Source organism: Thunnus maccoyii, chromosome 7 (assembly GCF_910596095.1).
Source record: "Thunnus maccoyii chromosome 7, fThuMac1.1, whole genome shotgun sequence".
NCBI classification, from domain to species: domain Eukaryota; kingdom Metazoa; phylum Chordata; class Actinopteri; order Scombriformes; family Scombridae; genus Thunnus; species Thunnus maccoyii.
The window spans coordinates 25,543,070-25,569,952 of NC_056539.1; the positions used below are offsets into that span (position 1 = coordinate 25,543,070).

General features: G+C 40.2%; 3 protein-coding genes across 18 annotated transcripts in view; 2 read left to right on the plus strand and 1 right to left on the minus strand.

Annotated features, from left to right (window-relative positions):
- The window catches only part of dock7 (dedicator of cytokinesis 7), a 50,641-nt gene extending 49,580 nt beyond the window's left edge, over positions 1 to 1,061 (plus strand). For all 11 annotated transcript variants that reach the window (XM_042415826.1, XM_042415817.1, XM_042415818.1 and 8 more), the window contains one exon: positions 233 to 1,061. In XM_042415826.1, coding sequence (XP_042271760.1) covers positions 233 to 275 — 43 coding nt within the window. In that variant the 3' untranslated portion in view covers positions 276 to 1,061. The remainder of the gene's footprint in view (positions 1 to 232) is intronic.
- A 1,158-nt stretch (positions 1,062 to 2,219) lies between these two features.
- Positions 2,220 to 12,759, minus strand: usp1 (ubiquitin specific peptidase 1). Of its 4 annotated transcripts, none has more exons than XM_042417499.1 (9): positions 12,448 to 12,759; positions 11,699 to 11,940; positions 10,354 to 10,498; positions 8,836 to 8,937; positions 8,433 to 8,599; positions 7,607 to 8,334; positions 6,299 to 6,457; positions 5,721 to 5,922; positions 2,220 to 4,499 (listed from the first exon to the last, which is right to left on the minus strand). In XM_042417499.1, the coding sequence occupies exons 2-9, from the start codon at positions 11,866 to 11,868 to the stop codon at positions 3,713 to 3,715; spliced, it is 2,460 nt and encodes an 819-aa protein (XP_042273433.1). In that variant the 5' UTR covers positions 11,869 to 11,940; positions 12,448 to 12,759; the 3' UTR covers positions 2,220 to 3,712. The 4 variants fall into 4 exon arrangements, with proteins under 4 accessions (XP_042273433.1, XP_042273430.1, XP_042273432.1 ...); XM_042417496.1 differs by having other exon boundaries at positions 8,433 to 8,602; positions 12,448 to 12,755; XM_042417498.1 differs by having other exon boundaries at positions 8,433 to 8,602; positions 10,354 to 10,495; positions 12,448 to 12,753.
- A 2,360-nt stretch (positions 12,760 to 15,119) lies between these two features.
- Positions 15,120 to 26,883, plus strand: part of kank4 (KN motif and ankyrin repeat domains 4) — an 84,502-nt gene continuing 72,738 nt past the window's right edge. For 2 of the 3 annotated variants that reach the window (XM_042416356.1, XM_042416355.1), the window contains exon 1: positions 15,120 to 15,448. The gene's annotated coding sequence lies outside the window, so the exon portion shown is untranslated. Of the gene's footprint in view, positions 15,449 to 18,665; positions 18,952 to 26,883 lie in introns of those variants that run through there. The other variant, XM_042416354.1, reaches the window with a different exon arrangement.

A 26,883-nucleotide genomic window follows, 5' to 3' on the forward strand; every position in this document is an offset into this window, starting at 1 on the left:
TGATAAATCAGCCAAAGTAGGAGTTTTAAATAGATGTAAGTTTTTAGAATACCGGCATGTCATCACCCGTCCATTCACCTTCACTCAGCATCTTTGACTCATCTCTCCCGCCCTCAACTCAGTTTGAAAACATCTGAGCCAAAATCACTGAACTTTAAGTCCTAGAAGAAAGTTGGAAATCAGATCTTTTTGGCCATGTAAGTAAAAACGTGTTTTTCTTTTCTGTTTTCAGAGATTCCTTCAGCAGAATGAGTCTTCGCAAACTTGACATTTGAAGATGAAGAGAACACACACATACCAGAAATTGCAATATTAATTTATTCTCAAGTGTAAATAGGAGTGTTTCTTCAAGGTTGGTCAGTGATTCTGAGAGTTAACAGAAAAGGCTAAAAGTGTTGCAGCTTGGTACGTCATTCCAGTGTCTTAATTTGTTTACAGACAACCTGTTACGCAATCAGAGGGACGAACAAGTGGATCTTAAAAGATTAAAGGGATACCTTGGCCTTTAGAATTTTTTTCTTTGCTACCCACAGTAGAGAACAAGTATTTATATTTTTCCAAAAATGCTACTTAAAACAATGTTAGCCAACAGAAACAGAAATCTGCTGGCTGTAAACTTAATAATCCACTAAATATGAAGAATACGCTGCGATCCCTTTATTGGTTTGATTAAGTGCCAAAAAAAAACACATCTTCCCGCCAAATTTTAACAAGTGTTTGCAGAAAAGGTACGATTTTAAAAGTCAAGGTGTCTTTTTAATTATGTACGACGTGTCAAAAGAAAAAAAAAATCTGTATTCAATTTCATGTGTGCACTTTTTTATTACTGTGTAGCAATGCATTTTACAACTTGAAAGTTTATGTAATTCAAACGGGGGGAGAAGAAAAAAAAAAATTGAAAACATGCAAAAAATTGTACCATTATTTATCATGATGCTTTATCATTTTTAGTTCAAGCGACAATGTTTCAAAGTTAGGTACTTTAAACATCCTTGTATAATTTTATGTAGTTTTGTTTTGTTTATTTTAAATATTTTACTAAATAAATATTTTAATGTTCAGCTGGTGTATGCTGGTGATCATCTCGCTCCTTTTTAACGTGTTCATTTTTGTGTTTATGTAGGATTTATGTTATGTTGGAGACAACAAATCAGTAGGATGTGAATAAGGATTGCCAGAGAGGACGTGAAGGTAAAAACTTTATTGCTTATATTACAAACCTGCCAACATTAATATAATTACAGCTGGAATGAGGTACATTTTAAAGGAGTCAACACACTTACTGGGGATGGTGTCACGTTATATTAAACCACATCTGTTAGCACTTAAAACTCCAGAACTTGTTGAGCAAACTTTTCCCAGATATGTAAGTAGTGTGTGTAGTATATACTGAAAAACTGATAATGACCAATAGTGTATTAATTATGAACCAGAGCTTAATTATAACTGATTGAATCCCTGAAACCGTGATTAGATTTCTAAACACTCAGAACCTGAGAGGAACAATAACACCTTTATAGAGATATTTCAAACTGTAAAGTAAGAACTTAGAACAATATTTTTCATTCATCAGTCATTTTTTTGAGCGTGCACAAAGATAGATTCTTGATTGCAAAACAATCCTGGTTTTGTGTGAATTTACTTTCAGATCTTTCAGTTTTCTCAAGAGAATCTAAGGTGGCTGCGAAACTTGTGAAAAAAAACATGAAAGGCCCTCTCTAGAGTCAGTGTTTGGTTTGTCCGTTCAGGGCTACTGTAGAAACATGGCAGTGCAACACAGCGGGCTCCGTGGAAGAGGACCCGCTCCCTTTGTATATAGATATAAAGGGCTCATTCTAAAGTAACGAAAACACAACAATTCTTATTTACAAGTGATTAAACACTAATTCAAACATACTTATGAATATTATATTCCATTTCTGCCAAGTTTGTTCCACTAGATGTCACTAAATTCTACACACTGCACCTTTAACAGATTCTAAACACAACTTTTTTTGGCTAATGTGTCCAAAATGCATGTTCAAATCCAGTTGTTGGGGTCAAATTTATTTCAGTTGTTTGGAAAAATGAGCAAGTGGGGAAAGAAGTTGACATTATGTAGAAGGTTGAGCTCATTAGGACGGCACTTTAGCACTTTCATTCAGAGCCAAACGGTTTGTGCCATTTTCAGCTGGAGCTTAAAGACTTCAGATACAAACTGTCAGAACTAGCGATATGTAGCTGTGAGGAAACGACCAAATCCCTCCCCTTTTCACTTAAGACATTTGTAATTCTGTTCTCTTGTGATTTGAACTTGTTTTGCTCTTTTAAATCCGTCCCAGTGTGCTCAAATCTTGTCGTGATTATGGCTTAAATTTGTTTCGTGCTTGCTTAATTGTTTTTTCCATTAATTAACTTCCTGACAGATAGTCTTCTTTGAAAGAACAAGTAGAGAAACAGAACTGGAGGTAGGTCATATGCTGTGGGAATCAGAGTCTCGCTTGTTTACGTTGCTCGGCAGGTTTTAAAAACCCTCCGGTCTCTGACTCTTCCTTCTCCTCACAGCATGAGAACAGAATTACAAGTGAAGTCATCGACTGACTGAATTAAATGAGATAAACAACGGACTCAGATCCTGGTTTGCAAGCTCAAAAAGTGATGCAGTGTTTCTTAAACTTGCTAAATGTATCTTATTAAAAATCTGATATCTTACATAAGAAATTTTAAATTTTTAGATACCTTCATTTTGCACCCTGCATGAACTTTGAGCATTGACTGTGCCATCCAACGTGTTCAGTATAAGCTTTGCATATATTAGATGCTTGACATTTTAGTCTGTTTTTGTAAATATCTGCTGTTATTGTTACTGTTATCAATCAGTCCAACACCGTAAGTTTCTCCAGCATAGATGCATAAATCTTTAGGTTTGAGATGTACAAGAAAAAGCGTGATCATGTTTGTATAAAAAAAAAAACAAGGGATCAGTGCAAAGGATAAACTTTCATAAAAGCTGATAAAGGAAATATTTAGGAAAAAAAATGTCTGTGGCACATGTTCTCCTTAACCTTATGAAAATGGATGGATTTGTGTTTTTATTTGACTTTACAGTTGAGAAATTCATTCCAAATATACAGCACCCACAGGCTCTTGTAAATGCAAATTAATGTGATATAGAAAAGCTTCCAGCTACAAAAAAAAAAACTTTTCCGGAACATTTGCATTTTCACTCAAAGTTTTAGTTCAAAAGTGCTTTTTCCAATTTGTAAAAAAAAAAAAAAAAAGGACCAATACAAACCAAATAACTGAGAAAACAAAATCAAAAAACAGAACATGTTACAGACACTGAGAGTATTAAAGCCAGTGTCCAGGAAAGTAGAATAAAAGTACAGACAAACAGCAAAAAGACGAGCCCCCGTATTCAGTGTACAGAGGCGAGGCAGTCACATAAAAAAAAAAAAAGACAAAATAGCCAAAGTCATTTCTGGTACATAGAAAATGAAACCCCTCTTCTGTCTGAGTATTTGTAAAATATGACTTTTTAACCCAGAGATCTTTGAGGGGAGTCCATGAGAAGGATTGAACAGCCTTCGTTCACAGTGAGACCAGACTGTTGCAATATGAGGAGCTTAATATGGCAGCCACAGTATTTTTGGCACTGTTTTGAAGTATGACAAAATAATAAAGACCTGACTTGGCGCGACCCCCTGAGTCAACAGCAGCCCTCGTGTTCGTGTCAGTGTCCGGGCTCAGGCATTCTTCTGTAAAACAGCAGGTAAGGTGTGGAAGAGGAGCACGTCTCGGGAGAGCAGGCTCGTAGGAAGTCCTCTTCCTCAAACAAACGCACCTCTGAATCGTCAAACAGCATCCATTTGCCCTCGTATTCGAGGAGGTTGCTCAAAGCCTGCTGCTCCGTGGCCTCGATCCCGCCGCAGGAAGCCCCCGATGCTTCCGCTCCATCTCCGGCCTCAGGCTCCTTTTTAAGTCCTGCTTCAGCGTTCTGGCTCTGGCTCTTAATGTTTTTTCTCCGTTTCGATCCCTCCGTCGTCCCGCTGCCGGCTGCTTTATCTGCGTGCTTGCTGCCGCCGTTCCCGAGGTCATAACTAGAAAAACTCCTCTGGCCTCCCAAGAGTCCGACGCCACCCTCTGACAGCTTCTTGCCTCCCGTCTTGAAGCTAGCGCCTCTCTGTCCCCGCGCGTTCAGGCTGAAAGACACCTCGCCATCGTCGTAGTCCAGAGCTTCATCTTTCACCTGCGTCCCCTCTTTACTCTCCTCTTCCTCCTCCTTTTCTGTTTCTTTTCCGTCCCGCAGCCAGAGCTTCACGTCTTTTAGATCGGACATGCGGACGTAGGCGGTGTAGTGGCCGCTGCTGATGGTGACGCCGCTGTGCATGACCACGGCAAAGAGCTGATAGTGTTGACCTTTAGCAGAGGAGGGACGGGTGCACCACTCCTCCAGAGACAAGGTCAGAGGGGTCTGTAAGGGAGTGTTCACTTTGGACAGACCCATGTAGGGGTCCAGCCTAGAGGGAAAACAAACAAGGAGATGAGTCACAGTTGTCGTATTCAAAAATCTGGACAGTTAGGTGAGACGTTTCCTGTGTAATACCAAGCTTCATCACAGTTAACAGCATGAGAAAATTATTTTCTATTTATTCATATAGTTAAGTCCACTTATTTAGTCCACTGGAGGAATAAACACCTGATTCTGCTCTGATCCGGAGCAGTTTACCAGCGGGAGTTTATTCTTTAAATATTTGGGGATTTATCTTAAATCATGCTTCTTAACCTATCCAGAGCTAACACTGGAGTCACACACCACCTCGGTTGCTATCATCAAAAATAAACATCTTAGTTGTTTACTTGTCGTCTTGTGGACAGACTTGACAAAGGATGAATTGAGGCTTTTTTTTACAAATTGGCATCATGATGTTGTTATTTCAGCATCCGTTTGATCCGTTTATTGCAATTAAATCACAGCAAAATCCCAAGTTTATTTTAGGTTAATTATGGCTGAGCTTCAGTAACATCGCTGCGCTGGTTGGGATGAATAAACACAGTTTATCCCGTGGTCAAACTCACGCAAGTAATGTGAGGCGTTTGGACGGGTACTCAAACCAGCCGTTGTGAACAGGGCTGTTCAGACGGGATGACCGAAGTATGTCAGATACGTTTTATCTGTGAACTGTGGGAACTGTGTTAACTTGTGGAAAAGGAGTAATATGGCCTCTTATATATGGATATTTTCTGGCTTCTTTAGTCTGCTGTGATAGTAAACTTCTTAAACTGGACTGTTGGTCGGGACAAAACGAAAAGTCTAAGGTTGAATCTTGGGCTTTGGCAGAAAGTGAGCAACATTTTCAACCATTTTCTGACATTTTATGGATCAAACAACTAATCAAGAAAACAAATCAACAGAATAATTGATAATGAAAATAATATCAGTTTCAGCTCAACATTTAGTTTGATCTCAATAGCGTCTTTCAGAAAGATTAACAACTTTTAGAGGTGCAGGGATGAGAAAAAAAAAGAAAAGATGAAAATCTATTTTAATTAATTTGCTTCTTTTTTTAAAAAATGATCCTTTTCTCATGAGAAGAACTGAGGGCAGCTGACCAACTATGGAATTGAGTGTACTGTGGGACAGGACTAAACCTGCAGTGTTAAAAACAGATTTTTAAAAATTGACTCAGAAAAAAAGACTGAAATAAGCAGAAAAGTGAAGAGCAGAAGTTGAATCTTACTCTAGACTGTTGGCAGAGAAGCGCTTCAGGTGAATGGTGATGATTTCAGGAGTTTTGTCAAACAGAAGACTTCTCTCAGCCTCAGTGTAATGATGACAGGTCTCACAGAAGTACTTGTCCTCTCCAACGATGCGCTCGACCGACGCAAACTGGGCAATGGCCCATTTCAGAGTCTTCAGCTCTGGTTTCGGATCTGGAGAGACTGGGAAGAAAGAGCAAATATGACTTTTTTTGTCTGCTTTGTCACTTGGAAAGAAAAATAAAGGTTTATTTTTATCACATGATACTTTTCTGTCATTTGAATTTGCCAAAGTTTTTTTTTCTTGACATGCAAAACAAGATTTGATTGTGTGAATAAATACTTCAGAAAACTGAAACCGGTAGGATTCACATACATGTCTGGACTGTACAGCAAGGTTAAGTAATTACCAACAATAAATAAAATAGTTTAGCACAATGCATGCTGTGATCTATCAGTGAATTATATTACTGGTGCTTCCTTTTTTGACTGTGTGTGTGTCTTTATTAATGAAAGAACCAATTATGATTTAAAAATAAACAGTTGTATAAATCCTCACCCTCAGAGAGGTCGTCAGGGCTGCTGGGTTGGTCATCCAGCACTGGGACACTGATGTCCTGGAAGTCCTCTCTCCTCTCTGTGAAGCTCTCGCACTCCAGACAACGAGTCCTCAGAACCAGCTGGCCCTGGAACAAGCGCTCCATCAGGTCCAGGCCCTCTGAATGCAACACAAACACAAGAGACGTGGCTGAGTGATGTGTCTTGTTTTATGTCTGATGTCACGTATAAACTGACTGATTTCCCAGAGCAGAGGTTACATCCAGTAAACAAGAGTCTCACTTATCAGTCTTCCTTTCTTACATTCAAACTGCTTTAAGATGAAATAATCCAGTAGAAGAACAACAACACTCATTTCAATATCAATTAAAAGGTTATTTTGAAACCTTGTGGACAATCATCACACAGAAACAGCTTTACTTGGGAAAGGGGGGGGGACTTTGTTCTTTAGGGCTTCATCTAGAGCAGTGGTTCCCAAAGTGCCACTGGGATGCCTGGAGGACGCGTCATGGGTGAAGCACAATTTTTTTTTAAAAATCTCATTCTACATTGATTGTATCATTTCACAATATAAAATTGAGGTGACATTTACAATAATGTTTTGTTATGTTTTCAAATGTATTAAAACATAAGAAGTTATAATATTTTTCAAAAAAAATTATAAAATCACTATTAAAAATGTTCAATATGCAGCAATACTCAGCTAATGACAACTCGAGTTGCCGGTTGTCATAGTAACAACACTCTTTGTGGCTTGCTAGTTTTTCCAGGTGTTCAGTAATGAGGAGGGGTGACTTGGTCTTAGAGCTGCAACAATTAGTTGATTGGTCCATTAGTCAATTCACAGAAAATAACTTGTCAACTATTTTGATGACTGATTAACTATTTTGATTCATTTTTAAAAAGGAAAAAAAAAATACTTAAGTTCTCTGATTCCAGCTTCTTAAATGTGAATATTTTCTAGTTTGTTTAGTCTTCTCTGAAAGTAAACTGAATATCTTTGGGACTGTTGGTTGGGACAAAACAAGACATTTGAGGACGTCATCTTGGGCTTTGAGAAACGGTGATTAACATTTATCACCATTTTCTGACCAAACAACTTATCAATGAAAATGAAAATAATTGCTAATCAAGAAGCCTGATCTAGAGGCTGTGACAACAAAGTTCCTCAGGGATGAAAACTTTGTGGACAAAGTTCCAAAATCCCCTTTTAATAATTTTTCAAAAAATAGTTGATCAACTTATCCAGTTTATGATCCTGTATTTTATCAGTTTAACTCATTGAATCGTCCCTTGCACTGTCTCTTACCTTGATGTTTCACTGCCTTTTTGTCTTCATTCATATTTTGGGGCGACGGCTCTCGACTGCTCTTCTCGTTCTCGGTTCTGTCGTCCGTCGGTTCGTTCTCTTGCTCTGCTTTCGTCTGGTTCTTCACAGTCCCGGAGGTGATCTTCCCCACGCTGCGGAACTTGGAGAAGATGCTGGGCTGATTCCCTGAAGGTCTCAGCCAGCTCAGTTTAGCTCTCTTCTGTCTTTTCCCGTCTGCCTCTTTAGATGCTTTTTCACTTTTCCCCTCGCTGTCGCTCTCTCCTTTCTCCTGCTTCTTCATCCTCTCATCCGCCTCTTCCTGCTCTCCGTCTTTGTCCTGGGTGCTGTCTATTGTAATTTCACTGGAGGACTTCCTTTTGGAGCGGGTGAAGGGTTTATTTCTATTACCGCTGTCTTCCTCTGAATCCGATTTCTTCGCCTTGGCAGCTTTTGGCTTCTTTTTGGCGTTTCCCACCTCGGTGTCGCTCTTTCTCTTGCCGCTGACTTGGCCGTCCTCCTCTTCGGGAGTTTTGGGTTCTGTCGCGGAGCTGCCGGAGCACAACTGGGCGCCGTCCTCCGTTTTGACCTCTGTCACGTCATCGGCCTCCCTCTCCGACTGCTGCTCCTTCCTGATGGTGTCACAGGCCTCCTGGATGTATCCCAGGATGCACTGCAGAACTTCCTGGGCATCATGCTGAAGATAACCTTCATACATGGGGTTCAGCTGCCTGCAACACACATGTAGAGCTGACAATGAGTCGATGGACAGAGAAATAACGATTTTAAAGTCTGAATAACCATCTAAAAACAGCTCTGACATCGTTACCTGAGTGTGTGTAGTATTTTACGAGGCGGCGTGGCGAGCTCGCCTTCACTGAAGCTGTCGGGGTTGAGTAGGAAGCTGGACTGCAGCTGCTCCACTGATGTTATCAGACTGTTGAAACTCCCTAGGAGCTCAATATGAGCCGGCAGGGACTCTGCTAAACCTTCCGTCTGCTGAGAATGAAAATGAAGGATCGAATAAAATAAAAAGATTGATAAAATAAGATAAATGAATGGTCTATAATATCAGTGTTTTCCAAAAGCATTCTGGACACAGTAACAGTAACCCCTGAACAATGCAGCAGTAAAATACTACATGTGCAAAGTGTATAATGATTATTGATCTGTGTTGATTGAACTGAGGCCATTGTTTGTAAGCAGTGAAACGTTATCTGAATTGCACTGACCTCTTCACTTTTATCGGTTTCTTCCTTTGCTTTTTCTTTCTTTTTAGACAGGTTGTACAGTTTCTTTATGCCTTCCATGAGTCCCGGGCAGTAGTACAACACCTGCAGGAGCAATCAGACAACAACATGATTAGTCTTAAAACTACGTTTTTATCCTGACTCCTTTACAAGGAACTCATACAGTATGGAGACATAAAAAAAAAAAAGTCCTTCCTCAGTGTAGCGCCCTGGTAGCTGAATGGTTACAGTGTATGCCACATCTCTCTCTCTCTCTCTCCCCCGTTTCCTGTCTGCTTCTACACTATCAGCTGTCCATCAAAGGCTAAAATGCCCAAAAAAACATATCTTTAAAAAAAAAAAGAATGGTATCATTGTTGGGCAGGATGTTGTTCTTGTTTAGTGTCTCATGGATGACAAATTTAAGTGACACACACAACAAAAAGGCATCCAGTGTGACATCGCTATTTTTATATTTAGAAGGATAATTGTCGTCTGTCACTGATCACAATGTCAAAGAGACAGCAGAGAGTCACAGTGATGGGTAAGCTAAGCATTAACGTTTAATTGGCTTTGTACTGAATCACATCATGATCCTACAGCTTGATTAACCTGTTAAATATTTTTAAATTTTGTTTTGTCCATAAAATCTGTAAATAATAATAAAATGCTGTTATAACTGCCCAGAGTCAAAGGTTTATGTCTTGTTTTGTTTGCCATCATGTATGACAAAGAAAGTCATTAAATCTTCACACTTGAGAAGCTGAACCCAGCAACTTGTTGCTATTTTTGCTTTAAAAAGAGACTAAAACAATTTTCCAGTCAACAAAATAGTTGCTGATGAACTTTCTGTCAGTCGATTAATCGTTGCAGCTCTAATTGTGACATTAACAAACTTTTATACAATACGAGGATTCCCTCAATGTCTTCTAGCAAATAGGCCAACTTTAAACAAGGACCACTTCCACTAACATCACACTATATAATAACACTTTTAGGAGATAAAACATTAACCTTTAGGGAGAAAAATCAGAGGTATGAGAGTTTCTGTTGTTTAGTTATTTACAAACTGAATTAAATACAGGACAAAATGTGTCAGGATAGATGGCAGCTCACTACACCACCTAAACAAAATCCTGGATGAAATCCTGCAGTATACAATAATAATACCGCTGCTAAAGTAATCACATTTTTAAAAAGCTCCCTGCCTGCATCTGATGTTACCTTATTCTCTAAACTGTAGCTTAAAGGGAGAGTTTTCCGAACACATATTACAAGGCTACAGAAACATACAATATGTGAACAGGAGCTGCAGAGAAGAACACACAACTGCCTGAATGTGTGATTAAAACCTCCAATGTCTGTGAATCTGTCGATACATATAACAAGATCTGAATGTCTAACATGCAGAATGTGCAGACGCTTCTAAAGGTTGTAGTCCGAGTTAACAAAGCTCATTTTTGATTTGTTTATTCAAATACAAATGTTGAATAAAACAAGAGCGTCCCTTTAATGACCGACCTGTAAGACGCTGTTTAAATAGCAGGTGTTGCCCAGGTTGTTGAGCCCCACAAACGGCACCAAGTTCTCTCTCTTCTCACATGGCAGCAGCAGGCCGGGCGAGGTCGGACATGGAGACGGACCAGGAACCATCTGATCACAGCTGCTGAACAAAAAAAAAAAAACACAACGACAAAGTTTCACGTTAAAAAAAAATATCATCAGCAGTAAAGATGCATGAGCACATTTATTTGGAAGCAGGAAGAAAACATGATCAGCTGCCTTTTTGTGAGCTGAGATAATAATCACATTGTTTCTTGTTAAAACTTTCCTGACCTCACCTACATGTTTCCAACACAACTTTTAACTTTTTAAACGCCAGATTATTCATGTGTCATCAAGTATTCAGTACGGAGCTGCAACAATTAGTTGATCACTGACAGAAAATTAATCACCAACGGTTTCAATCAATATCAATATCTATCAGATCCTCACAAGAGTGGAACTCTATTCCAACACACATCAGAGAGCTCAACACATACCAGTCACTTAGCTCTCATTTAAAACAGCCACTCACTGATAGTCAAATCTGTCAGCACTAAAAATGACTTCCTCTCTGCTGCTGCTGCCTCCTTGTTATTGTCAGTCTGTCTGTGAACTTGTCTTTTGTTTCTCCAACTACTGTACTTGTACGTGTTGTCTGTTGGGATTTGTGTTTCTTGTGTAGCTGTCCCAGTGTGATTCACGTGTTGTTTCACATATGTGATGCTCGCTTCGTCTTCTATATGACTCTGTACTGCCTGCTTGACTCAACTAATATTTGTTAAAAGCTCCTTAATGTTGTCCTGTTGCTTGCTTGATGTACTATATAATTCTTTGGCTACTGCCTGCTTATATTAATATTACCATTCTCTAATATCACATATCAGTTTTATCATTGTTTTGTCATGAGTTGCTGCTTGCACTCTATTTCAATAACTGTGGTTTTATCTTGATCTTGTTTTTGTTCTTTTGTTTACTTGTAAGGAGCCTGCTTTGACATCTGGCCAGAAGAAAACTACCCTACCAAACTGGCATATTTACAGCAATGTTCATTAATGTGCACTGTCCCTGTCAAATAAATAAACACAAAAATAAATACAAAATATAAGGTCAGGATGTCAACAACAAGGCTGAGAAACTGTCTATATATTTAATTTTACATTATTTTGACATGTGAAAGTAATATAATTATTGAATCTGAGAATGATTTGTTTGTGCAACAGGTTTCCTCCTGCTCAGTACGTGCCAGTCAAACATACTGTGAATCAACAAGGTGCATAATAAAGCAGTGTTTTGCACTTTTATGACCGCATCACATGCTCACCTTGGCTCAGGCTCCACTGGTTCAACTGATTTGGCTTCATCTGCTTGAGGTTCAGAGAAATCCAGAGCCCGTTTGGTTTCTTTCTTCTGGAAGAACTTCAGAGACAGTTTGCTCTTCTTGATGGGGCTCCCCTGCGCCGCCACAACGTGTTCACCTTGCAGACCTGGCATCTTTTTTTTTTTTTTTTTTCTCCCGGAGTCTTGAGGGTGATTTTCACTTCGGAGATGCAACAGCGCACCTCACTGGCAAGAAAAGGAAACAACAACATTTTAATGGGCGCCATCAGAGTTCAAAAACGAAACTCTCTACGCACATACCGTAGTTAAGTGAATACTACGCAGTTATGAACGACAACACTAGATAGATGTAATTATTGTAGGCAACTCAGGTTTTCAAAGTCTAACTTAAACCAGTAACCGACTGAACGACACATTATATAACATGTTAGCTGGCTAACGCTAACTTACTCGCTTGTTTTCGTTGCGCCCCCTCAACATGTAGAACAGAGCAGTTTACGTTAGCAGCCGTTATGTTTACAGCTTTAGGAAGTAACTCCAAAGAAGAGAATATCGCATAATAAACTGGTGTTGTTGAACTGTTTGTAGACAACACGGCTATAAAACTGGGTCAAAACGAAGCGGTGAAGAAGTGGGAGGAGAAAACAGCCAACACGCCGTTTCTAACTGTTCACTTCAAGAAAAAAACAACTCTCAAAAATTCATACTGTTTCTAAATCTTTGCACGCTTACCTAAAAAAGTCATCCCAGACTGAAGTTGAGTATATTTTACGGAATATCCAGCCTTAAAGCCATTTACAGAGTGTTTGTCAATTCAGACCACGGTGCCGCAGAAGTTGGCGCTTTTTCCTACTGGAAAACCGACTGGCTGCTGCACCGCCGGTGAAACACCAACACGATATCAAAACATCCGGCAGAAATGTTCAGATACCGATCAATATTGACATTAAACGTATTTCAAGCCTCGACATATAACATGTAAATGCGCATAGAATTCTGAAAAAACATATACAAACATAAAATACTTATATTCTCAAAGCTCAGGCTTAGATTAAGGCAGCTATGTAATTTAGGCCCGTTCGGCCAGTTGCAGAAGCCATTTTTGTAGTTCTCTGAGAAGCTGCGTCAAGTCAGATAGAATAATACGAGCAGTGGCAGTTGGCTTGTTCCTTCAAATTTAAAGTAAAGAAGTTGTTGGTTAAAAATGAAGTAAATTTTCCACATTGTCTCTCAGAGGCTTAATGAATAATTTAATTAAGTAAAAATAAATACCTTTTATATAGAGTGTCAGTTGCATTTGCAGCAATTTTCATTGTAACTTTCAGGGAGAATTTGGGGGAAGTGCACAGTTGTGCAATTTTCTAATGCACTGCATAAAATATACGCAACACTTTGGCACTTTGTATGATATCCTGACGTGAACAGTGTACAGAGAAAGAGGCATGTTTGCTGTAATTCTGACTTACATCGCAGTGATGGTCATATATGCACAATCGAATAAATGAATAAATAACTGTTCATAATTCATCTGTATACAACTCCTCAACATAGTCTGTCAGTTACAACATCATCCATAGGGTCATTGAGATTTTTGTTTCTTGGTTCCGATTGTAATGTAGAAAAACTGAAAAACATTCGAAACATGGTTTTAGATAGATAGATAGATAGATAGATAGATAGATAGATAGATAGATAGATAGATAGATAGAAGTCATCCCTGAAGAGACCACTCCCATCAGGATAGAAATGTTTCATCATAGGATAAAGGTGATCACTCAGAACAACTTTGTATTGATTTGCAGGGATCCTTCACTCTAACGGGACAAGTGGACCCAAACCCTGCCAGCAAAATGTCCCCCACAGCCACTGGATCTCCTCACTGTAGGGGTCAAGCATTCAGGCCTGGTTCTCTTGGTGTACGCCACACATGCACTTGCCCATTTGTCAAGAATATGGCAAAGGATGACTTATCTGACCATATCACTTTTTTACACATCTCTGTAGACCAATGCCGATGGTTTTTGCACCACTGAGCTCTCAAATGTGCATTCATCTTTGTAATGAGGAATTTATGCACTGCAACCCCACTATAATATCCCTCTTTTATGTAATCGTCGATAGACTGTTCTTGCTGACACAGTCTGATCACGTCCTGCATTGACATTCTCAGTCAGCTGAGAGAGAGCTGCTGTTCTGTTTTTCCTTATATCGCATTAATGCGTGAGCATCACGGTCATCAAATGCGCACTTTCCACCAGAATTTCCCTATTTACTGATGTCTTTCCCACAGATCTAAATGCAGACGTTACTTTAGTCACTGTTCATATTGAAACACTGGCCAGTTGAGCAATCTTTGTGACTGAAACTTCTGCCATCCCTGCCCCAGCAATGAACCCTCTTTCAAAGTAACTTAGCTCTTTTCCTCCTGCCATCTTGATACAAAATCAGAATCAACTGGATCTGCTCAGCATTTTAATACACGCCACAGAGTATGATTGGATGTTAATTGCTTAATTGTACCATGCAGTGCACCTGTGTGGAAGCATCTGCATTCGTTATGTTTCTCCACTTATTTATCCAGGTTTATCCTTTAATTTGTCACCCGTCTGTACATCCCAATACAAAAAATTTGCAACACAAGACAGTATGAGGTCGTAATCATAAAAGACAATAACATTTACATATACAAACAAACAAGAAATACAGGCAGTACATTGAATTCAACAAAAAGGCACAGTTAAATAAAAACATAAAGAGACATACAGATGTTATAGGTTTTGACAGCTTTTCAGTTCTCACTGTTTGAAATTAATGGTGATGTGATTTTTTAATTTCTTTAAACAGAGCAGGACAGAAGGTTTTATTTGTTAGAGTATTTACACAGGAAAGTGCGAACTGGCTACAGCAGTGGTTCTCAAACTTTTGTACATCAAGGTCTCCTAAACTTACACAAATTAAACCAGGATCCCCATTTGATAAGATTTTATCCCAGTGTCCCCCATCTGATAAGACTTTCGCTTTTAGATGTTATTACAGAAAGTGAATGAAACCCATGACCAACATAGACATACATTCTGTCATTGTGTTACTTATGGATGGAATTATAGTCAACATTAATCTTCCTCTTTTCGCTGGGGACCCCCCTGGTACCCCCTCGACGACCCCTGGAGGACGAGATTTTTTTTCCTAGGATGGCGAAGTCATGACCCACCCTATTCTCTCTCTGATTGGCTTACCGTGATATTCTCACCGTTACTCTAACCAACCCGATCAACGAAGGCAGCGAGTACTAGCCAATCAGAGGCAGAGTAGGACGGGTCATGACTTCGCAATCCTAGGGGAAAAAATCGCCCTCCCGGGACCCCACTGAGAATCACTGGGTTTACAGGGCTTTTCGGCTTTAATTTTGAAAACGTAAGCGGAAGTGTGTTTGTATTCTACTTTTTCGAGGAACTCAACCTTAAAAAAATAAATTCAAGAATGTTTTACGTTAAAGAGAAGCATCATAACATTTCTTCTTAGGTATAATACACGGATACTCACAAATACACGAAAATAGTGTCGCCGTTAACGGTTAAAAACGGCCGTTGCGAACAGTGTCAACCGTCAACCGGCAGGGGGCAACACTGTCCGTGAAATGGAGGTCAAACCGTCCAGCAGCATCATTCCCACCTTCAGTGGAGCATCTCTTCATCTGAGAGTCAGCAAAGGCTGTCCTGCCACGATTTTAACGGTAAGATACTATTTACGTTTTCCCGGTTCCTAGCTTGAATTCAGAAACGAAAATCTGCTCGGGAGGCTAACGGTGAGAGTAGCCTATTAATCTCTGTTTCGGCTTATTTGTATCAGTTGCACAGTGTTCATTTAGATGAGGTTACAGAGTGTTGTTGTTGCTGCTGCTGCTGCTGCTGCTGCTGGGGGCGGGGAGGAGGAGGAGGGGGGGTGATAAAGAAATGACAGGTGTGTCGTTGCACCCGTACACACAGCCAGTAGGTATTTGTCAATACGGTGGTATTTACGCAGGACGGACCGCTGCTGCTGCTGCTGCTGCTGCTGCAGAGTTCCTGCTGCCTGCTTGGTCAGCAGCAAAGGTGCATCGATGGACGTGCTACAGCTTTCTGAATCCACTCAGGTTTTCTCGTTTGGTGTTTAAGTGATGTTGCAATAACAATGCTGATACAGTAGTGAACGGGAGTAGTTTTGAGGTAGTGGACTTCCTGTAGGGCAGTGACCTCCTCAAGTCATAGTAATGATGGAGCCACAGCACGCCGTCACCATAATCCTCAGCATCAGAGTATGTTATAGACATGAGCTGGCATCAAATTTTCATGCTGCTATTATCTCAGGTAAAAATATCATGGTGACCAGTATTACGATACTCTATTAGTACTATTAGTGCTAAACTATAGTTCAGTACAGTATATTGCAGTTTTGTTGGACTCAGTATAAGAAATAGCATCAAAAACAGTTAAATACAGTTTAAAGTCCAAGACAGTTGACTGGAAATGACTTCAATGCAGCTCAGTGTCTGTGTTATGAGTGTTATGAATGTTATGAATTTTTCCTAATGAAACTGGTTGATGATTTCTGAAGTGCAAGAGCTCTGTACTAAGTGTTATCTTCTGGGTGTTAACAGTTACAGTAAATTCATTTTTAAAAGGCAGATAAACATACACAGGCCACTTGTGGCTAAACAAAGTAAAACTGCCGATGAAGGCAAGAGCTGCTCTGCGTTCATGGTTTCCTCTGAAAACGACGTTAATGAAGGTAATGACGGTAATGAAAACGGTTGGTGGTATTGATACCGTCAGCATGTTTCACTGCAGTAGTAGAAACGGTACACCAGCACATCCGTAGTATCTCTGAAATCTCCAGTTACAGTAAATTTGGCAACTAAACGAGGCTCATACCTAATTTAACTCGGGTTGAATTTATCTTAAATCCCACATTGGATGTTTTAATAATTACCCAATGAAACAGATTTCATTACAGATGTAATGACCAGCAGGCGATTTATCCAAATTTAACATGGAGGGCTGGTGGGGAGGTGTTATGCTCTCTTACATCCCATCTACAACCTAACCAGGGGATGAATTATAAAGTAGGATTATGTTTTTGTTTTTTTTATCTCTATCTTCTTCCCTCATCACCTCCTGATAACATCGTTTTTCTAAAAGGAAGCATTTTCTCCCAAAATGTTCAACACACTGCTATAAACACAAGGCCCTTGTATTTGATTGGCTATTACATTACAAACAGGATACCACATGGTTGTCAGATACAGAACAAGGCAATTTGGTGAACATGGTCACTGGATAACTTGCTCAGATTTGACATTCCACCATTTTTCGAAGACATGAAACCTCGGATTTAAGGGAAAACGAGGAAAAACACCCGTTTTGTTGAATTTGAACAAATTCCTCCAACAATGAGTGCAAACACTCACAGTTTTTGCCACCTACTGGCAGACCCTGTGAGAATTTAACCCCTAACCTGCAGTAGTAATGAGGACCATTCTCTATGCATTGAGCAATGGCATTATCCTTTATCAAGGCAGGCTTTGTCCCAGGAGGCCTGAAGCTCTCACGGCCGGAGCGAGTAGAGGGTGGGTGGTGTGGCAGCTCAAAGCCGTGGCCCATGACATGAAACACCCCCCCCTCCAGCCTCCACTCACCCAGCCAGCCTCTATCCCAGGAGGGGAGCACAGGAGGGAAAATGAAAGCATGTTGAGCGACAAGCAGCGGTGCACTCCAAGAATGAGAAGCATGTCCTGAAGTCTATTACAGTTCACCTCTCAACAACAAAAACACGTGTGCAATGTGTTTTTTCTTCTTTACTGCCTACATTTGCAGGCGTGCCGGGTATAACAACATCCACATAATTATGCTTTTTAAAGTCTTCCTTTCAAACACATGTAGGTCATACATGTTCTCATGCAAACACAGAATTACCAAACTATTAGGGCTGCGACTAACGATTATTTTCCTTATCAGTTATTTTGATCCTCAGAAAATAATGAAAAAAGCCCATTACAGTCTTCTTCAGCCCAAAACTGAAAGGTATTTAATTGACATGGATAAAATAAACAGATAAAAAAGCAAAGGCTCACATTTTAGGAGCTGGATCTGGCAAGGATTTGGTATTTTTGCTGGGTAAACAACTTAAAATGATGAATCAATTATCAAAAGTGTTGTTTTCTGATGATCGGATGCCCAGCCTTTTTGAACTTGGACCCTTTTAAAATGAGGCAACGTCTATTCGTGACCCTTCATCGCTGGTTATTGCTTCAGTGTGGACATGGAAGTGATTTTTTCCTTCTCAGATTTGAAGATTTTCAGAGGCATGAAGAGATGAAAACACTCAGTATTTCACAAGAAAAAAGAAAAAAAAAAATAGAGAAAATTTGAAATAAATGAACAAGTTGCGCAACAATCATGCTTTCTTATTATTTGAATCATCTTGTGAACTCCAGTTCGGGAACCACTGGATTAATCAACTATTTTTTTTTCAGCACTACAACCAAATAAGAAGTTATTAGGAACACTTAATTAAATTCATTAGAGGCTGTTTTTGCCATGTAGACTGTCTTTGCTTTGTTCTCTCCCTCAGCTGGTTTATTTATTTTCACTGAAAACCCGGCAGACATTTCACTGAGGCTCTATTCAGTGGAGAGGGTAGGTTTGTGTGTTTGTCAGTAGCAAAGAGTTAATGAGATCCTTTATGAGTGTATGCATGGCATGTGTGCTTAACCTTGCATGCATATATGCATATATCAGATCAGATCAGATCTCCGGCTGCACATAGGGTTTCTCTCTCTCTCTCTCCCTCTCTCTCTCTCTCTGCGTCTGCACATTTCAGAGCATCTGAGCGACTCCCATTTGATGCATGCTGAGGAGGTGGGTGTATCCAGCCCAGCCGCTCTGATGTTAGGAAGCTGTAAGTCTTCCATCCTACTCAGTCTGCTCTCTACTCTGCCTGCTCTCCTGTTTCAGCCAGTCTGTCTGCCCTCTAGCGTAGTACTCTCCTTTCACTCACCACTATTCATCACCATCTAGGATACATTTACACGACCCACGCAGGTAGACAGAATAGCGTCCTCGTGGACTGAAGAGTTTGCTTTTGGCTGATTGATACAGATATATGTATGTTACTCTGGAAAGAGCCAGAAAGGTGGGATCTGTAACAGTGCTGCTGAAGCTGAAGTTTTTCCAAAGGATACCAAACGCAGCTGCAGAGGTAAGGGAAGGATAGGATCTTGCTTTTCTTCTTTATTTTTACTCTTTTTTTTTTGCTCCTTCTTCTTTTCTCAGCAGTTTATTTGGTGCATTTCTCACTCGCCTCCTTTGCCATCACCTTTTCTCCTCTCCTTCTCTCGTTTCTCGAGGTATCTTCTGTCTGTTATTGATTTGTAATTTTCATTCATCCAGTTTGCTTTCTCCTTTTATTGTTGTTTTTATTCTTTTTTACTATTTTCTTTCAGTTATCTGGTGCCCCATTTTTCCATTTTCTTTTCCCTTTGTGCATTTCATTTTAATTACTTTTTTTTTTTTTTGGACATTTTCTGTCATTTACATTTTCAAACCGACTTAAAACTGTTTATATACATTCCAGACTTTTATCATCTTTCTCTCTCCATGTGCTGGTGTTGCTTTGGGGGGGGTTTTTGCCATGAGCTTTGGGATCTCGAGCATCTGTGTGATAATCAGATTCCATGCGAAAAGGCATGCACACATGCACATACATGTGCACATATCTACTAACACACTCATACAGGAAATCTTTCTTTACTTTCGTATTCTTCTCCCCATCTTTCTGTCTCTGTCTGTTTGTCTTCTGAGTCTCTCTATACCAGTTGATCCCTCTTCTCAAGCATTTCGTTAGCTGTGCCAGGTTTCAGTAAAAATCCCTGCTGGCCTGACTAATGTCTTTCAGCTGGAGCCTGACATGTGCACATATGCATATGGTTACAATACACACACACTGTCGAAAGTACACTAAGCAGGCAGGGGATGGCGAGGGATGGTTGTTGCTCGGAGAGATCATATATGGGACTTTTGCTCGGTTGCTTCTCGGCGATCTGCATGCATTCACTGCGATTCTCTGCCTCCTTCTCTACCTCTCTCTCTCTCTAATATAAAACCTCCCTGTCTCTCTCTCTCTCTGCTCTCTCAGGGTGTGCATGTATTCACAGTTAGTTTTGGTCACTGCTCTGCTCGCCTGCCACAGAGCATTGGCCATGGTCGGCTGGCTAACTGCAGCTACGCAACATTAAAAAGGCAAAGCGTTCCCGTTACATCAGGCATGTTTACAAGGTGCCACATTGTGTGTGTGTGTGTGTGTTGTATGCTGCATTCACTGACATTAACAACTCTCCATTCATACTCAGGTTAAAGGGCACATTGTTATTCACACACACACACACACACACACACACACTGTCCTCCAAGATATAGTTGACCTGTATTAGTGTACACTCCCCCCGCTGTGTGTGTGTGTTTGTGTTTATGTTTGTATGTGTGTGCCCATGTCAGTGTGATTTCCGTAGAGGTGCAGAGAGGTGACTCACTTTGGCTAACATGCTGGTGGCTGTTTGAGGCATTCACTATCTTATACCATGATGTGTGATTTGTAAATGGACACTGTCTGATGAAATTGTATCAGTGAAATGTCAACTTTCCAGGAAATAAAAACAAGCAAAACAGCGCAGGAATTTTTACGATTTTCTAATGAGAAAAGATTTGTTTTCCTAAGTCTCATAGATTTTCTGTAAACACACAGAAGGAGCTTGTAATCCTTTAATTAGAGTTATATGAAAATCAGCTAAAGCAAGAGTTACAAAGTTTGCATTGTATTCATGAGATTAAAATTATGCATTTGTTTTAAAGAATCTGTGTGATGGAGAGAGGCTGTGTGTGTGTGTGTGTGTGTGTGTGTGTGTGTGTGTGTGCGTGTGTGTGTGACCTGCAATACCATAGCTATGATTTCTCTAAATCAAAGCAGCAAACACTTGAGCACAAGTGCTGAAATGACAAAAAGATCAAAAAACACATTCATGGAAAAATCTAATTGCACATCACATATTGTTTTTGTTTGCGGGTTCAAACCTACAACTGGATTTTCACATGTGTATAATGTATTTTTAGTTACACAAACGGGGACGGAACCGTCGGTCAGGTGGTCCAACACTTCGGTTAATACTTAAATATAGCATAATAATATAAGTATTAGATGAGTTGCCATGAAATTTTACAGACGTTGTGACTTTGGTGATCCCCTGACTTTTTGTTGAGTGCCACCACATGGTTGACATTTAAGATTTTTAGTGGAATGTCTTCCAGCTACTGGATTCTTGCCATCGATTTTGGTGCAGACATCATGTTCTCCACAGATGATTTGTCATAACTCTGGTGATCCCTTAACTTTTCATCTAGTGCCATCATTGGGTCAAAACTTTAATTTGTCCAATACTTGGGTTTATGAGGTTAGACTACGTGGCGTGACAGGCCTCCAGACTAACCTTCTGACCTTGAAGTTCTTCTCTTGCATGAATGCATAACGAGGGACAAATGACACCAAATGTGATGTTTGAACTGCATGTATTGTATGTTATACAAACACACTAAAAGAAAAAAACATCAACAGGCTGTTTAAATTCTACATGTCCTCTACAGCGTAGAGAACTGAGTCAGCTCCTGTCTAGTACAGCATCACTCAGGCTGAGGCTAGGACTTGTAGTTGGGCCCACTGACCCTCTGTCCTTCCTGCATTATAATACTGCAGCTTGAAATATGATGGACATTGAGCGCTTCATCTTGGATTTCGTACAAATACATTGGTTTACCAACTTTAGGCTAATCACATCTCATATCTGGAAATTGGACATATGTTTATCTTGCCATTATGATTTGCTAATCACTGTCAGCTGACCCTTCGCCACAGTAATTTTCAGTGCAGCACAATTTGGTGGTGGGTGCCACGAAAATGGTCACTGTCTGGTGGCTTGCATTTATACTGAATTGGCCCACTTTGGTCCCGCAGTGGAAGCCAGACCATTAGGGGCCGAGCCTTTGTAGTACTATATAAGAAAGACTCAGCAGCTTAATCTGATGGAAAGTGTATTGAAGCACAGAAATGCAAACGCACACACACACACACACACTCACATAGACAGGGCCCACCCAGAATCTGTAGCCACTTCAGTGAGCATCTTAGGATGGCTGCTCTTAAACAGAGCAAAGCAAAGCACAGAACACACTGAGCAACTAAACATACTTTTCTACCCTCACCACCGCACACACTGAATATACACACACTTGCTTTCAGAGTTTGTGTGATAGTCATGATGATGATAATTCTAATTTATTATTCTTAAGATAGCTGTCAGCCAAGGAACAACGCAGCATAATTCTTTCATAATTCTTCATTCCTCCACATAAACATTGTAGTGATGTGTGTATGTGTGTGTATATGTGTGTGTGTGTGTGTCTGGCGTGTGTAGAGCAGTGTGTTGCAGGTTGTTTTGCTGAGATGGGCAGTAAAGCATGCTGTGTGTGTGTGTGTGAAGTTGGCCGGTGCCCGTCGATGCCAGTTTGCGCTCTGTCATAACTGGCCGAGCGCCCGGTGCTCCCATGTGGTTCATATTCTCCAGACTTTCACATCCACTGACTCCTCCTATGGCCTCTCTGAACCTGTAAATGCCTCTAAATACCTTTGTTGGCCCACACAGTGTGTATGTGTTGTACACTAACGTGTGCTAAGTTGGTGTGATTGGGATTTAAAGGGATAAAGGTGTTCCATTTCTTTTTAGTCAAAACAAAGCTAGGAAAACTGAGAGAGAGAGAGAGAGAAACTGAGACATGTGTGCTTTCAAACACACTTCCTTGCAAGTGTGCTTGAGAAAGCCATGCAGAGTGACACTGGTATGGATTTACTTTTATTGTTTTATCTCCACAATATTTCTAGTTTTTGAAAAAAAAGATGTTCTTTCATCCAACAAGTGGCAGAGCCTGGGCTAAGGAGCTTTAGGGCTTCTTAGCTCTGCTATGGGAGGGAATGGGACTCCCTAAACTCTCTATCTACGTCAGTCAAAGAAGCCAAAAACCCCTTGCTGAGAACACACACAGATACATGAGAGCCAGGAGTCATCTCGTTCATACACACACACACACACACACACCAGCCGAGTGAATGCCTAGGGATAGTACTACTAATCTCATTCTCTGTTGACACACTGTTCCACAGCTGTGCCATGCTTTCACTGCTCGCTCACTCTCCTCATGTTGGTATCTTAAAGCTAGAAGTGTATTCTTTCCTATCAGTTTCAGCAGGAGGGTCAGTTCACACTGAGACAGAGGTGTGTGTTCATACTTTGTGCCCGCAGCACATCTGCTCTGCAAACCACAGCTTCCCACAGACTGACCAACTTAAAAGAAAGTGTGACTTTGCAGATGTTGAGGTGAAGTAGCTCGGCAGTGCTCAAATGTTTTTTTTTTTATTGGTGAGTAGTAGTGAGAGGAGCAATTTTCTTAAGTCATTTAGGCTAACTCATCTGTGCAATTCAACACCAGTGTCAGAACAAATTAATTTCACCATAGTTTCAATTTTTGGTCCACAGGATGAAAAGATACAATACCGGTCAAAAATTTTGACACACCTTCCCATTACCTTGAATGAGAAAATGTGTCCAAACTTTTGACTGGTACTGTATATAAAATATAGGCTTTAATCAGATAAGATAAAGATTTATGGATCCAGATAAAAATGTGAAACTTTATTTACTTTTGACAAAATGCGAATTTTGTAGACTTCAGCACTTGGGCTCCTGACAATTCATGAGTTTGTTGTGGCTGAGGTTGATTCAGCTCATTTTTTGGACATTAGCCAGCCAGTATTGAAGTTATTGCCAAAGTAGACAGATTTCTTACTTTGCCCTGAAAGCACATTTGTGTTTAAAGGAATGTCAGCTGGCTTAGACCTGTATACAGCACAGTCCAAGTACACCAAAGTGATTTGAACCATCAGTTCAGTTCTATAGACAAATTAGACAAAGAGTCATTGGGTTCAATGTATCAAATGAACAGGTTAGGGCGTTTTCAGACCTGTGGTTTTTAGTCCGGTTGAGTAAGACTCTGGTTTGTTTTCCCCCTTGGTACGATTCATTTGGGCAGGTCTGAGCACAGCAATCTTACTCAAATTCAGTCCCAAGTGACCCTCTGGAGGGGTTTGTTTGTAGTGCGATCATGATCCAGCCTTGATACGACCCATCTACTAGACGTACTCTACAAGTTTGAGCTAAATGGCTCCTGTAGCTAGGTGTGCTTTGCACGCTGGGATGCGGATGAGCGAACAGTTGCTAGCAACTAGCCGGAGAATTAATGGAGGTCCAACCTGGACTAGCGCAACAAGCATGTTGCATTTTTGATATTTGGGCAGATAGGACCTCCTTCAGGACCTTCTTCCTGTGTTTACGTTTTTGCTGCTGCCCCAGACACATCTGACCAATGAGCAGAGTGAACGTTCTCACATGGCTTGTATTGACTCATTTTGGTTTGCTTGGATTTTTCCCAGTGTGAAAAGTAAGACCAGAGCAAAATAACTATTGGTCTGAAAATGCCCTTAATCGCATGGTACCTCTCAGCTCAGGAACCCCTCTTCACCGGTATCATCCAGTGTTTAGTGTCTGTAGAGTAATGTCTTATGATTCGAGACAGATGAACCCTTTTCCATTCTTGCTTTTAATATAGTGGGAAATAGTGGATAAAAATAGCTGACAATGAACAAGTTTTATCTCTTAACCTACAGTATCTTTGAGTGGCAGTCCAAACTGGGAAAAATAATGAAGCCGCTCTGTTACTGAGCTTCACTGTTATCATGTTCCCCATGTGTTGTTAAATGTTAATGAGACATCTCCATGTTTTTGTATGATGCTTTTTATCAGGCAGGTCATGCTCTGTAGTGTTGGGCTGAAGGGCAAAATAAATCCCCATTGATCACCATCACCCCCTTAACCATCTCATTACAAGGCTTTTAAACAGAACATAAAACCAAACAGAGCATATAAACATGTTTTATTTCTTTAAAAACCACAATGGAGCACTGCAGGTGAGTTGTTTTCTGCTGGTTAGGACGTTGTGCATTGAAGTCCCATATTTCCAATTCCATTGCCACTGATGGTGCACAGATTGTGCTTTTAATTGTGTCACATTTAATGCATTGAACATTAATGAAAAAGAAATACAAAGTCGCTTATTTTGGTGATTAAAATTGGCAAAAATAAGTCCATCAGCAACAGATTAATTTCAGAACAAAAAACTGATGATTCATCCCATCACCCAACCCCAAAGTTTCACTTTGTTTTGTGCTAACAGCCATTTCACAAACAGCATTCTTTCTATTTTCTTGTTATTGAAGAAGGAGGTGACGTAAGAAACATCCTTTTGCATGTTGTGTCTTACAAATATTTATCTACCGCTTAATGTTCCACATCCTTGCCAGAATTTTATCAAGCATCCTACTGAGAAATGAAAGTTTTCCAAGTTTGCACACATTGAGAGAAAATAATTGAACATTCCCTGCATGTACTCTTGTGACATACAGTACTGTATACCTTTTGTACCCTGTATACCCTTAGTATAGTCTTTGAAAAACATGCAGTTCGTAGATTTGCATTGTTACTAAGCTCAACTACAGTGTGTTCTCTTGTTTGTTTTGTTGGAGTTTCCATGGTGGGCGTGTAAGGGGGTGGGTTTAGCTCGACAGAGTTCACTGAGGTGGGCAGCAGGTCATGAGTGAGAGGAACTATGGAGATCAGAGGAACAATACAAACTGTAAGGTTTCCTCTTGTTCTTTGTCTTTCTGCAACTTTCTACCAAAGTTATAGAATCAGAAGTTATCACTTTCCAAAAGACCTTTACAGTGGTCCTGCATGTTTTTCAGCCCTTAACTATTAACTGTATACTGTACAGCACTGCTAACCATTTTCCAAAGCAAACAAAGTTTAAGATCACCAACTTAGTCACCTTTTTCATCATATTGCATGATAATACTGTTACTATCCTTGGTGTGAAAAGGTTTAAAATGTTAAAAGAAAGAAAATGGAATGATTAAACACATAAAAAAAAGGTTACCGGAGGATAATATAACTGACAAAAAAATAAAAGTGACTAAAGTGTCACTGATATGGATTATCTATCACTTTGATCTTTAAACTGTGCTGCCTCAAATCATATCTGTGTTTTATAGTTATGAGCTAAAACATGTAAAACCACAGGTCTGACCCTTTAAGGTTAGGGTTGAGGATGCAGTTCCCGGTGAGCTAAAAGCAGAGCCATCATTTATACAGCCAGGTTTTCAGGTAGAATTTGAAGTGAGGTCCTGCACTGCAGCTCAGCCAGAAATAAAGAAACATAACCGGACATTTCTCAAGAAGCAACACTGAGGAACAATGACGAGGTCCATCCTTGTATTGTTTCCCCGTGTTGTATCCCCACCACTGCTCCTTAATGGGTTCCTGGCATTGACAGGCAGGAAAAAACAGTGTATCGTGAGAGGAGTAGAGCGCGCTGAGGGGAACATGGGACTTCCTTAATGGAACCTTCACTGCTAAATACTATGCCCTTATTGGCTGGCTCCAGGAGGCAGGAACTTCCTGTCCGAATATTGTTGGAAGTGACCACTCCCTGCGTGAAGTCAAAGACTTACTGAGTATGTGCATTCACATTTATGTGTTTGTGGTCTCCTGTGTTCTGTGCCTGAAATAAGCTTTGGCTCTCTAAGTGTACATTTGAATTTCTAAGGTGGCTGTGTGTGTAAAAAAAAAAAATCTTGTATGTGAATACTGTGTAATGTTCCTTTTGGGAGGGTTGTGTTTTGGGTGTGCAGAGCAGAGGCTTGGAAATGGAGCATTATCTACAAGCCAGTTTAGACACAGTAATGAAGTCTGTCACAAAAGCACATTTCTTCCATTGCTTTACTGCTCAGTTTGCAACACTGATGCTACTGCTTCTGCTAAGTATTGAAGCATTTCATCAGTCTCACTTTGACCTCAGCATCCACCTGTAGACTCAGAGGATTGTTATCGTCACTCCCCAGTCTCCTCTGTACTGGGCTTAGTGTATGTTTATGGGGGGTGATGAGGCCAGAGGTTAGACCCTAATTATCAACAGTGTA

Bases quoted from the DNA above. Each gene is read 5' to 3' on its own strand.
- usp1 (XM_042417496.1), bottom strand. From the start codon at position 11,868: ATGCCAGGTCTGCAAGGTGAACACGTTGTGGCGGCGCAGGGGAGCCCC. The intron at 8,335-8,432 runs GTAACGATGTCA...TGTGTGTTGCAG, and splicing joins AAAATACTACACACACTCAG to GCAGCTGAACCCCATGTATG. The intron at 6,458-7,606 runs GTAAGAGACAGT...TGTTGCATTCAG, and splicing joins AAAGGCAGTGAAACATCAAG to AGGGCCTGGACCTGATGGAG.